Source organism: Vespa mandarinia, chromosome 20 (genome assembly GCF_050613455.1).
Source record: "Vespa mandarinia isolate Hongniang chromosome 20, ASM5061345v1, whole genome shotgun sequence".
NCBI lineage: Eukaryota > Metazoa > Arthropoda > Insecta > Hymenoptera > Vespidae > Vespa > Vespa mandarinia.
This window is the reverse complement of record NC_140829.1, coordinates 631,915-643,509: the sequence shown is the minus strand read 5'-3', so window position 1 is coordinate 643,509 and position 11,595 is coordinate 631,915. Positions and strand designations below refer to the sequence as shown.

Genomic DNA, 11,595 nt, shown 5'->3' with positions numbered 1-11,595 from the left:
ACATATATAGATATAGCTTTATTTTTACGAATTAGTAAGCAAATCACGCTTCTTGAGGATTTATGAATATTAAAAGTTATATGTCTCCAGGACTACTTAAAGGATATCAAACTATGTTAAGGACATCAAAAGATTTCCCTCCTTAAAGTCGATATCAATTATGTAAGTTGTCTCTACAATTTTCTTCTATTCTAATAATTCATTTTATATAATAATGCTTTATATGATAATAAAAAAGTTTTCGTGTGAATGGTTCGTCAGGAAATAGTAAAAATACGAATATAGTATGTTAAAAAAAAAGAAACATATTAATTTATAAAGTAAATATTTTATTTAATCATGCTCTTTACTAATTTATAATATAATATATTTACGTGACATCATATGCATATATCTATTAGTATTTATAATAAATGTCACTTTTGATTATGATAGGAAATCCTAAAAAAACGAGTGAAATTTTTATACTTTTTCATACGAAAGATTTTCGACAAGTACGTTTATTTTATTCACCTTTTAGTAACCTCACCTGCATCATGACTAAAAAAATTTGCCATTTTATATTATTGAATTATTCGACTATTGCCTGATATATATTTTAATTCTTACGATTAATTACTATGAAGCTCGTACTATTGTTCTACGATGTCGATGACTACACTACATGTGTTTTTCATTTTTTAAATTTTTATCAATCTTTTACGTAGTCACTGTTCGGAGCATGTTCAAATATGCAAAGGATGCCTTGATAACCTGTACGAATTCATATTTTTTATATTTTTATGATATTTAATAGATCAAAAATGTGCGAACTATTGTTCATTTTAACTCACATCACCGAAACTACTAATAGATAATTCGACGAACTTTCCAGCGGTTAATTTTATCGAAGACGACGACATGGCAATTATTAAAAGAAGAGCGAGACTTTTTTTTCCTTTTAGTCTATACCAGTCGATCATATAAGTTGCTTCGGCTACTCTTTTGCACTATTAAAATGATATTAAATAATTTAACAATGCTTTTTCAACTGTTATACAGGGTCTACATATCATATATATATATATATATATATATATATATATATATATATGTATGTACGTATGTATGTATGTATGTATGTATATTATTGTACCTCTTCGCCGAGAAGTTCACCTATATAACAAAATATAAATATATTGAATGCAAAAGAGATAATCAATGCGATATAAGTTATATCGGAGACCATGTCTCCTTTATCCCAATCCTGTAAGAATGAATGCAAGGTAACTATTTTTGAGATCACAGAGATTCGAAGAGCAAAAGAATTGGGGAACGATTTAAAATGTAATAATCGTCTACGAGCATACCGCAATAAGATTATATCCAAGCAAGCATATGTTCAAGGTACATCCTAATATTTCGACGAGAGAAATTTCCTGTAATAGATCTTCGGTAAACGTAACGAAACTGGAAGAAGATACAATGATCTACAGACATTAATGTTGCTAATGACTACTTTTTTAACGGCATAGCAAAGACAAAACGTCTTAACATAATCGTACTTTTTATCACTTTAATCGAGAAATATTATGAAAGAAATATTTTACCTGAGAATTCGTACGTGTTGTTGAACGATGTCGGTCAATCGATCATTAACGCTATTATTTTCTTCCGGTCGACCATCCACGAGATTGTTCAAATAGGCCATCATGACCTTTAATTGTCCACAGGCGTGTAAAGCAAATACAGCGGCCAAACTGCAAGCACCCACAGTGACAGCGTTCATGACGAAACCACAAAGACATTCTAATGGTATCATCAATTCGTTCGCTGGACTTTGACGAGCATCGACGAAGATCCTGGAGATGGGATAGGCCAGTGGTTTAAACGTATAGTTTCCTATGAATACTTTGGCCGATGTTAAAGGTAACACTACTTGATAAAAGAAAACACCGCCGTACGTAAATGTCGCGGATACTATCACGATACGACGACCAAAATGTGCACTATCGATCATAATCTTTCGATCATTTTCACTTTTGACATTTTTCCAATCGGTCTCCATATGACTTACGCAACGATTTATATCTTTCTCATGTATTATAAATAACCAATACTTTGCGAGTACCATCAGACAAAAGCTTATAGGACCGATCGTTTTTAATTTCATTTCTATGTCCTTCACATCTATAATAATATAGAGAGACGCGGATAATATAAGAAAGCTGATAAGAGAAGTGCATAGTACGTTCAAGAAACGATACAAGATTATTTCCATCCAGGATGCATTGATGGATGCAGGCCAAACACCGATTTGTTTCAAAAGCCAGCGATTCAATTCTGTACTATAATCTAGGTCTTTCTTATAGTTTCTATTTTTTACAGATGTCAATGTGTTGACCATCCTGTTCGAAGAAAGATTACTACTGAAAGTTGTCGTTCAATTTCCTAACGTGCGTTTGTCGAGTGGTATAACAGCGCGTGCGCCACGCAAGAGGCGGTACAATATTCCAGACGGTAAGCACAAGTAGGTGTACTTGTTCCACTTGTTTATAAGGCAAGGGTAACTTGTACTGGTGCTAAAAGAAGTGCTTCTATATTGCCAAAAATCAGATATTCATTCGTAAGTTTTTCCTACATTGATCTACGTACACATGTTATGTGGAAGAAAAAAGGAATAATTTAACGATAATTATATATATTTCATAAGTAATATCTTATTGATAATTTTTTAGCAAATGGCTGTAAAATTTTCTTTGATAATAATCGTTCGTTCTTCTCTTAATTTTTTTTTTCTAGATAATCGATTAATGTTACAAATTAATAAATTAATTAGTGAGAGTACGTAACAAGTTCAAATATGCTGAGGCTGATTTGATTACCTGAAACGTTAATATAACAATAAATGAAAAGTGAAAGAACATCGAGTGTTTAATGTTACTTACGCTACAAAAACTAGCCAAAGACAATTCAAATAATTTTCCAGCTGTCAGCTTTAAAGGAGCATTTGAAACAGCGATTACGAGTGTAAGATCGAGTGCTTTTTTTTTTGGTAAACGATACCAATCCATCATGTAGGAAGTTTTACCGACATTTTTACACTGTCAAACGAATTGGATGGCGATGGATTACAATAACAGAATAAATTTGTACAGAAATACCTGTTCAGCAAGAAGCTCTCCAATGTAGCACAGTATAAATATGTTAAAAATAAAAGACACAAGCAAGGTACAATACGTCAATGTTCCTACTGTTTCGTTACGTTCCCATTCCTGAAAGAAACTGAATGTTTCAAAGTTGACGATTGTCTAAAATCCTTCGAGTACTCTAATAACACATAAATTCTTGATTTTCATACCGTCATAAGGTAATATCCCAAAAAACATATATTTAATGTACATCCCACTAATTCTACAAAACATATCTCATTGAAGAGCTCTTCGATCCAAGATATAAAACTAAAGAGATTGGCGAGTGTAAAATGATTAATTGTATTAAAAAAAAAAAAAGTACTTTTATTTTCAGTTTATCATTGTCATTATTATCAAGATGAACTCACTCGAATATTCGCAAATGATACTTTACGATGTCTCCCATCCGTTTGTCCGAGGAACCAAGATCATTTGTTTGTCTCTCGCCAAGAACGAGATCGTCCAATTTAGACATCAAAATTTTAAGCTGTCCGCAAGCGTGCATGACAAAAACTGCAGCTAGACTGCATGCGCTTATCGTAACGGAATAGATTACGTAGCCAGCTAAAGACTGGAGAAACTGAACTATCTCGATATATGGAGTGGTCCGTGGATCGATAAGCTTTCGATAAATCGGGAAAGATGGTGCTCTTATGGTTTTGTTATCGATAATCTCGGTTCTTATGGCACAGAGTGGCATCACGGTGCAATAAAAGAAACCACCGCCATACATGAATATTGCACAGGAAATGACCAAAAATCGACCAAACTCTGCATTCTCGACGACGATCTTACGATCTTTGTAATAATACGAGGCACGTTCCCAGTCTACACAAATACGTTGGATACATCTTGCTATAGCTTTTCCTCGAGATGTCAGGATGTAATATTTGACGGCTGCCATAACGCAGAAACTCAAAGGACCTATCATCTTGATTTTTGCGTCGAGATCACCCTCTCGATCAAGGAACGTGCATAGAGCACATGGTACGAGCAGAAATCCTATCAGAAAGCTACTGATAGTCATCAAACAGATGGAAATCACTTTTTCTATAAAAGTAACGCTTAACGAGAGAGGCCAGGCTCCAATCGGTTTTAAGAACCAACGATTTAACTGAATGCTATAACTCCAATCCTGTTTAGCAAACTTTGAGAATGATATTAATGTTTCAGATAGCGTGTTGCCGTTTAACATGATGCGAATCGTACGGAAACAACTTACTCACTGGCAAACCTTTAATGATTGCGATAGATTGATTCCTTGGAATTCAACTTGCGCATGTGCGTCCGCTCTACTGATCGTACAATGAAAGGATTGGGTAAAAGTATTGTACACCTTTATGGGAATGTTTCGCGTAGTCAATTCGCGCTGGGGAAAGTATAACTGTCTCTGTAGGGTAAACTTCAATCAAACTTTACAAATAAAAATAACATCTACGTTTGTCTTGTACGTATAATATTTTTCAAATAGAATACACATAATGTATATTTATACATATTGAATGAAAGCAACATATTTCACTTTTATAATTACACAAATACATACATATTTACGTATATATGAATACATGTATGCATCGATAGAAAATGAAATTCGTTATTATTAATTATTTATGAATTTCTTCTATATTATTGTAGATTCAGTTTAATCAGTTTAGAGAACTACCTTACGTAATATATTCAAATATGCAAATGCCGTCTGGACGACCTAAAACATTAATCGTTAAATATACTTTCATAATATTATTTATGCAGTGCAATGTTGATTTAAATGATATAAAAAATATATTAATTTTTACAAGAAAAATTTCTTTTTGCGCGCTATGTTCAAAAATGTAGCATTATGTTTTTATCATAAGTTCGACTTGACGTTCGATAGACGTTACTTCTTTGCATATTACTCACGTTGCTAAATGTGGACATACATAACGGAATCATTTTTCCAGCAGTGAGAGTAGTTACTCGAGAGGATCTTAAAATTATTAGAGCTATACCAAGGGGTGATTTTCCAGGTAGATTGTACCAATTAATCAGGTAAGCTTTTATACCAATGACGCTGCACTATTAAATTAAATTCAAAGTCGATCGTATATTTATGTGATATAATTTTCGAGGATTATCAAGTGTGCACAGTGCGAAGCTTATTTATTTTCCTTTTTAGAAATTTAATTTTTTATATGTACAATGGTTACCTGTTCCGACAGAATATCGCCGATGTAACAAAATATGAAAATGTTGTAAGCTACGGATATAAATATTGTACCGTAAATGGCGGTCGTTCCAAATTCGTTTTCACTGAATTGCTGTTTAAAAAGTAAAAGTATTGCGAGAGATAGTGAAACCGATGCAAAAAAAAAAAAAGAAAAAATTGGAATAAGTATATATGTAAGTACTCGTTCGAAGATCTTTTCAATTCAAAGAACAAATTTACCTACTTTTATACAATAATATCCTAGGAAACACATATTGAATACGGAACCAAATATTTCCACGAGACATATGAAACTGAGGGTTTTCTCTATCCAAGTTACAAAACTGAAAGAAATATAATATTAGGTATGCATACGTATTGGTGCAGGGGAATACTGTTCAAAGGATATTTCGAATACGTACTTGAGAACGCGTAAATGATGAACGACGATGACACCTATTCTCCGTTGCGTCAAATCGTATTTATCGTTAACATCGTCGACAAGAGTTTCCAACCATAATCTCATAATATCGAGCTGACCGCAAGCGTGCATAACGAACATAGCTGCGATCGCGACGGCTCCAACGCTTACGGAATTAACGATGAACGTCACCACGAATTGTAACAGAAGAATAACTTGATGAGCTAGAGTGAAATTCGTATCCCAAATCTTGTTATAAAACGGATAAGGTAATCGATAGATTGAGACACTGACGTTATCAATGATCTCGATTACCGGTGTAATTCCTTTGAGAATGTTAAAAGCAAAAATTCCACCATGCATGAAAGCTGCACTGAAACAAACAATGAATCGGCCAGTTTTCACACATCTCAGCATTGTTTCGCGTTCCTCGATCTTCTTGATCATTCGCCAATCAACTTCTATGCGATCTACGCATCGACGTATATCATTAGCTCGAAACAGAAGGGTACAATATCTTACTGACGATAATAACCAATAACTGAGCGGAGCTATCGTCTTCAATTTGACTTGTGGATCTTTCTCCTCAAATATAATATTCAATATACAGGATATTATCGAAAATATCAAAATTCCAATGCATATTACAAATAAAATAAAAGAGAAAGCTTTCGTTGCCGTTGAAGCTGTCGCTGGATACGGCCAAATACCAATTGGTTTTAAAAGCCAACGATTTACTTGAAGACTGTAATTAACGTCAGCCTTATAATTGCTCTTTACGTTACTTTTCTTGGTAGAAGTCGTCATGATCGCGCAAGGAAACGCTTCGCACTATTGAAGTTGAAGTTCCTCGGCAGCAACTCACTGCTACTTCTTTCGTTATAAGCGCTTGCGCAAGTTATGACATACTTACCATCTATTACCAACGAGTGATTGACGATAGATTCTTTTCTCCTACAATACCATATGTGCGTTGAATATACACTGATCAATAGTGTTTTTCTCGGCTTTAAAGATAATAATCTTCTTTTTTTCATCATAGTACGATTTGCTTTAAAATTTATTTGTGTTTAGAAAATTTTTACTATACTTATGTATTTTTCATGTCATAGCAATTTATATTTTTTAATGTTTTATTACAGCAAAGTGAGTCTTTATATTATTTAAAATGAAATATTTCTATCTTCTTGTCGTTATTTTCAGAGAATTCAAAGGGATTTTATTTTGTATCAATTTTAACCTTTTTGGTCATTTTTATATTCGTTACAAAATGTAAACTTTACTATGACAATGATCTAAAAAATAGTACTAACGGAATTTACGTATCACCATTTTATTATCATCTAAATCGACTATATCCCAGATAATGTGTGTGAGTACAATTTTATTACTTATGTGCTCTTTTGATTTTTGACTAATGTAACAAAATATTTAACTATTAAGGATTAAAGTTACTAGAAAGTTTCATAATACGCATACGAATACTTTTTTTTTTTTATTAGAAATTGCTCAAGTACTAAAAATTTCGTTAGAACTCTCATTTATAATTCATAAAATTTTCATTACGTAGTAATCTAATTTATTTGCCCAATAGAAGTTTCTATATCTTTTCCTTTTTTTATAAATATCTCATTGTAATTATACTACGTGAAATACTCTATGTCATTTTTTGTAGCATATTGAAGTATACCGCAGATGTTTTTATTACCTAAAAGAAAAATTGAACTTTCAGATTCATTCAACCGGATCCGTCGTACGCAATATCATCAATTTCATTTATATTATTAATTACTCACATCGCCGAAAGTGATAATAGAGATTTGCATGAATTTTCCGGCAGTTAATCGTACCACAGAATTGGATCTAAGTATTATTAATATAAATCCGCGTGCTGTGCAATCAGGAAGAAGTTGCCAATCGCACGCGTAAGCGACGTCACCTACTTGCATGCACTATTAAGAAATCTAATTTGATATCGAGTCGTCTTTACTATATAAATAATTTCGATGAAGTATTAGACGCTACCTGATGTGAGAGTTTCTCGCTAAGAAAACAAAATACGAAAATATTGAACATCATGGAGATAAATACAAGAAAGTATCCTATGGTAATTTTTATATCGTTGTTCTCCCACTCCTGAAAAATACGAAACTTTTTAAATGTAAAACGGACGAATATAATCTGAACGAAAGCATGTGCTCCTTTCAAGATATCGTAGAGAAACGACAAATATATATGTAGGTGCTAAATGTCTATTAGACAGATACGGAAATGTTACTACTTTTTTAGGCTATCGCCTTACAATGATCTAAATGATAATAAAGATGAGTTGTCTGTATTGCGATTACGCATACAATAGTAAAAATTATACATTAATCGTGTATTATATCGAATCTTGGCATACCGTGATACAAAAATATCCCAGCAAACACATATTTAATGTGCAACCCAAAAGTTCGACGAGACATATGCGATTAATCACGTTCTCTATATATTGTATAAAACTGTAATCAATGGATTTCTTCGTATCTCGTAGAGTTTTGTAAAAGCTATCTTTAGCTCTCTTTCGTACCTCAAAGCGCGCACGTGGAGTCCGACAATGTCTGAAAGTTGATAATTCGTAGATTCAATCGAAGAAATTGAGAAGGAATCTTTCATCCATGCCATCGTCATCGTCAGTTGACCACAGGCGTGCATAATAAAGACCGCAGCGAGACTGCAAGCGCATACGAAGATGGAGCTGGTGATAACACCGGAGAGCAGTTGGAGTGCATATACGATATCGTAAGCCGGATTATATCTCGTGTCCGCTACTTTGCTATAGCAAGGACAAGGTAACGGATGCAAGTAGACCGTATGATTTTCTATGGAAACAGGAACAAATGTCATTCCTTTGACCAGATTATAAATCAAAACGCCGCCAATAGTAAAACCCGTACAAACGAGGATAAAATAACGAGCACTATTGGCATGAGCCAACATGATGTCACGATCTTTCGATCTTCTAACCATACGCCAATCTCTTTCGATGTGATCAAAACACCGACGCACGTTTCCTCGATGAAACAAGATGTAACTGTACTTGATGGCACCCATGAGCCAATAACTCACTTGACCGAGCGCCTCCATCCTCGCTTGCAAGTTTCTTTCCTCGAGGAAAGCGTACAAAGTACACGGTACAAAAGTAAAGCATATTAAAGAAAAAGAAAGAATGATCAAAATTATAGAACATAATTTTTCAATTGAAGTCTTTGTCATAGATGATTGCCAAGCACCCATCGACGTCAATAACCAACGTATCAACCGAATACTATATTCGTTGTCGTTAACGTAAGTAACATTGACTTCGTTTCTCTTCGACGAATTCGTCAATTTACCCATGATCGTCGTACAAAACCACGCAAGCTACTGATAACATCTGTGCTCCGTCAATTTCACCCTCCTCTACGTAACGCACATTACCTAATCTCTACGCCTGCGCGTACGAAACTCTTTTGTAGAAAGATTAATACGAAGAAGAGTACAACAATAGTTCGGCACGCTGATCGATACCAGCGATTTCGTGACTGACACACGTGTGTCTTTGAATTTATTGAGTGAGAGGCGAGATAGAATTTGAAAGTTTTACCTACGTCAAGATATAATCCAAAGGTACTACATTGTTTTTTTCTAATTTACATTGTTATCTACAATGAAAGAGAACTTTCAAATTCTAATAACGTTGATCTTGCATAGGTATATCGATTATCGTAAGAATCGTTTTTCGTGCGACTTCGTTCTTTATCGGCCGAATTTTATTCGGTCAGTGTTCTCAACATATTCAAATATGCGAGCGATGATTTGATAACCTGTAAAAAAAAAGAATACAAAATATTTTACAGATAAAGTAATATAAAATGCACTTAAATAATTTGATACTTACATCGCCGAAACTAGCTAGCGATAACTCTATCAAATATCCTGCTGTTAGGTTGTTCGGCATATTGGACATTGCAAGGATTAGAACAAGGCCACGAACATCTTTCCATGGTAGACGGTACCAGTCAATCATGTAGGATCTTTCTCCCACTTTTTGGCACTGTTATAGGATTTCTTTTGACTATTCTGTGATATAGATCGATTAACATCTTAAGTTTTGATTTAAGAATAATTAAAAATGCTACTTTTAATGTTACTTTTGATGTAGACAAATTTTCATGGTTTTAAAAACATAAATTATTAAGATAGAAATTCATATTATACCTGGTCGGCAAGAATTTCACCTATGTAACAGAATATAAAAATATTAAATGTAACTGATATAAATAATATGATGTAAGTTAGACGACCCATGGTTTCGTTATATTGCCAGCCCTGTAAATATAAATATTGATAATTATTCTCTTATAGATTACGCTGTTCATATCATTTATTTTACCGTGATACAGTAATATCCAAGAAGACATATATTCAAGGTACATCCAACAACTTCGACGAGGGATATTTCATTCAACACTTCCTCTGTGAGCGATATGAATCTAAAATGTTTTAAGGTAAAAATAATTAAACAGAATCATAATTGAGAGAAAATGATGAAATTATTACAATATTTATTTTTTTTTTACAGAGACAATAACTTTTTCTTTACTTACTTCAATGCACGGACATGACGTTGAACGATATCCGTAAATCTCTCTTCGACGGTGTCGCAAGAATTTTCATGACCATTGACCAGGTTTTCCAAATAAGAAATAATCATTTCCAATTGTCCACAAGCGTGCATAGCAAAAGTAGCGGCAAGTCCGCAAGCAGCGGCCGTAATAGAATGGGCAAGGAATCCTGAAATACACTGAATACCAAAGAAGATCTCGTTGATCGGGCTACGACGAGCGTCAACGATGATCTTCGCAACTGGATAAACGAGAGGTCTGTACGTGATATTGCTATCCTCCTCGGTTATCATTCCTCTTGCGAAAGGTACAGCTATGTAATAAAAAGCAGCACTGCTGTACATGAATGTTGCACAAACGATGACAATACGACGACCAAAATTTGCATTAGCCTTCATTATTTGGAGATCTTTGATATGTTTAACTTTCTTCCAATCCCACTCGATGTAGTCGAAGCACCGACGAATATCGTTTTCTCGTACAGTTAGAGCACAATATTTTATGAGTGCCATCAGACAAAAGCTCAATGGTCCAGTCAATCGTAATTTATCGTAAGTATCCTTTACCTCAAGCATCAAGTATAATCCACATGGTATCATGAGAAAGATAATAAGTGCATAACAAATTGTTTTGCTCAATCGATCCAAATAAATCTGACAATACGATAAATCGGAAGATTTTGGCCAAGCACCGATTGATTTTAAAATCCAACGATTCAACTGAACATTGAAATTCGCATTCTCATCATAATTATCTCGTACACCTGGCACGCACAATGCATCATCAGCCATCATCGACGTTTGAACGACCGCTCGTTACTAAGTAACTATTCACGGCGTTAGACGTAACGAGGCTCACCTGACCGAACCTCGCAAAGCAAATGCAAATGCAAATGCGCGCCTGCGCTCTTCATTGGAGTTCCTTCAGCAGGATTCGCCGTAGGGACGTAACGATAGTTTAGTACAAATAATGTGATCTACGTGATACCTTACGACTTATTACACGTGTTACGGATCGTAAGATTTAAGGTAGGTAAAAAAAAGAAAAAAAAAAATATTTCTCTGGACAGGATAACAAGTTAAATATTTGTTAAATCAAAAACACAATATTGTGGTTTAATCAGATTATCGTCAAAAATTATGTTCCTTTACATTTTCAGAA

The 11,595-nt window shown here is 34.0% G+C and overlaps 4 protein-coding genes across 5 annotated transcripts; all 4 read right to left on the bottom strand.

The window, feature by feature from the left end:
* Positions 1-541: 541 nt before the first annotated feature.
* LOC118448267 (odorant receptor 10-like) lies at positions 542-2,443 on the bottom strand. The gene is made up of 5 exons (XM_035881316.2): positions 1,590-2,443; positions 1,350-1,449; positions 1,136-1,246; positions 834-989; positions 542-753 (listed from the first exon to the last, which is right to left on the bottom strand). Exons 1-5 carry the CDS (start codon positions 2,384-2,386, stop codon positions 700-702), a joined length of 1,218 nt encoding a protein of 405 aa, XP_035737209.2. The 5' UTR covers positions 2,387-2,443; the 3' UTR covers positions 542-699.
* Positions 2,444-2,730: 287 nt separating this feature from the next.
* Positions 2,731-4,382, bottom strand: LOC118448266 (odorant receptor 10-like). Of its 2 annotated transcripts, XM_035881315.2 has the most exons (5): positions 3,542-4,382; positions 3,341-3,440; positions 3,144-3,254; positions 2,928-3,083; positions 2,731-2,864 (listed from the first exon to the last, which is right to left on the bottom strand). In XM_035881315.2, exons 1-5 carry the CDS (start codon positions 4,366-4,368, stop codon positions 2,811-2,813), a joined length of 1,248 nt encoding a protein of 415 aa, XP_035737208.1. In that variant the 5' UTR covers positions 4,369-4,382; the 3' UTR covers positions 2,731-2,810. The 2 variants fall into 2 exon arrangements, with proteins under 2 accessions (XP_035737208.1, XP_085519306.1); XM_085663180.1 differs by having other exon boundaries at positions 2,793-3,083.
* Positions 4,383-4,794: 412 nt separating this feature from the next.
* Positions 4,795-6,620, bottom strand: LOC118448249 (odorant receptor 10-like). Its single transcript, XM_085663185.1, has 5 exons — positions 5,787-6,620; positions 5,609-5,708; positions 5,366-5,476; positions 5,079-5,234; positions 4,795-4,881 (listed from the first exon to the last, which is right to left on the bottom strand). The coding sequence occupies exons 1-5, from the start codon at positions 6,590-6,592 to the stop codon at positions 4,828-4,830; spliced, it is 1,227 nt and encodes a 408-aa protein (XP_085519311.1). The 5' UTR covers positions 6,593-6,620; the 3' UTR covers positions 4,795-4,827.
* Positions 6,621-7,370: 750 nt separating this feature from the next.
* On the bottom strand, positions 7,371-11,234 carry LOC118448265 (uncharacterized). The gene is made up of 10 exons (XM_085663199.1): positions 10,417-11,234; positions 10,203-10,302; positions 10,028-10,138; positions 9,708-9,863; positions 9,583-9,633; positions 9,464-9,471; positions 8,190-8,388; positions 7,811-7,921; positions 7,582-7,737; positions 7,371-7,493 (listed from the first exon to the last, which is right to left on the bottom strand). Exons 1-10 carry the CDS (start codon positions 11,226-11,228, stop codon positions 7,443-7,445), a joined length of 1,755 nt encoding a protein of 584 aa, XP_085519325.1. The 5' UTR covers positions 11,229-11,234; the 3' UTR covers positions 7,371-7,442.
* Positions 11,235-11,595: the final 361 nt, after the last annotated feature.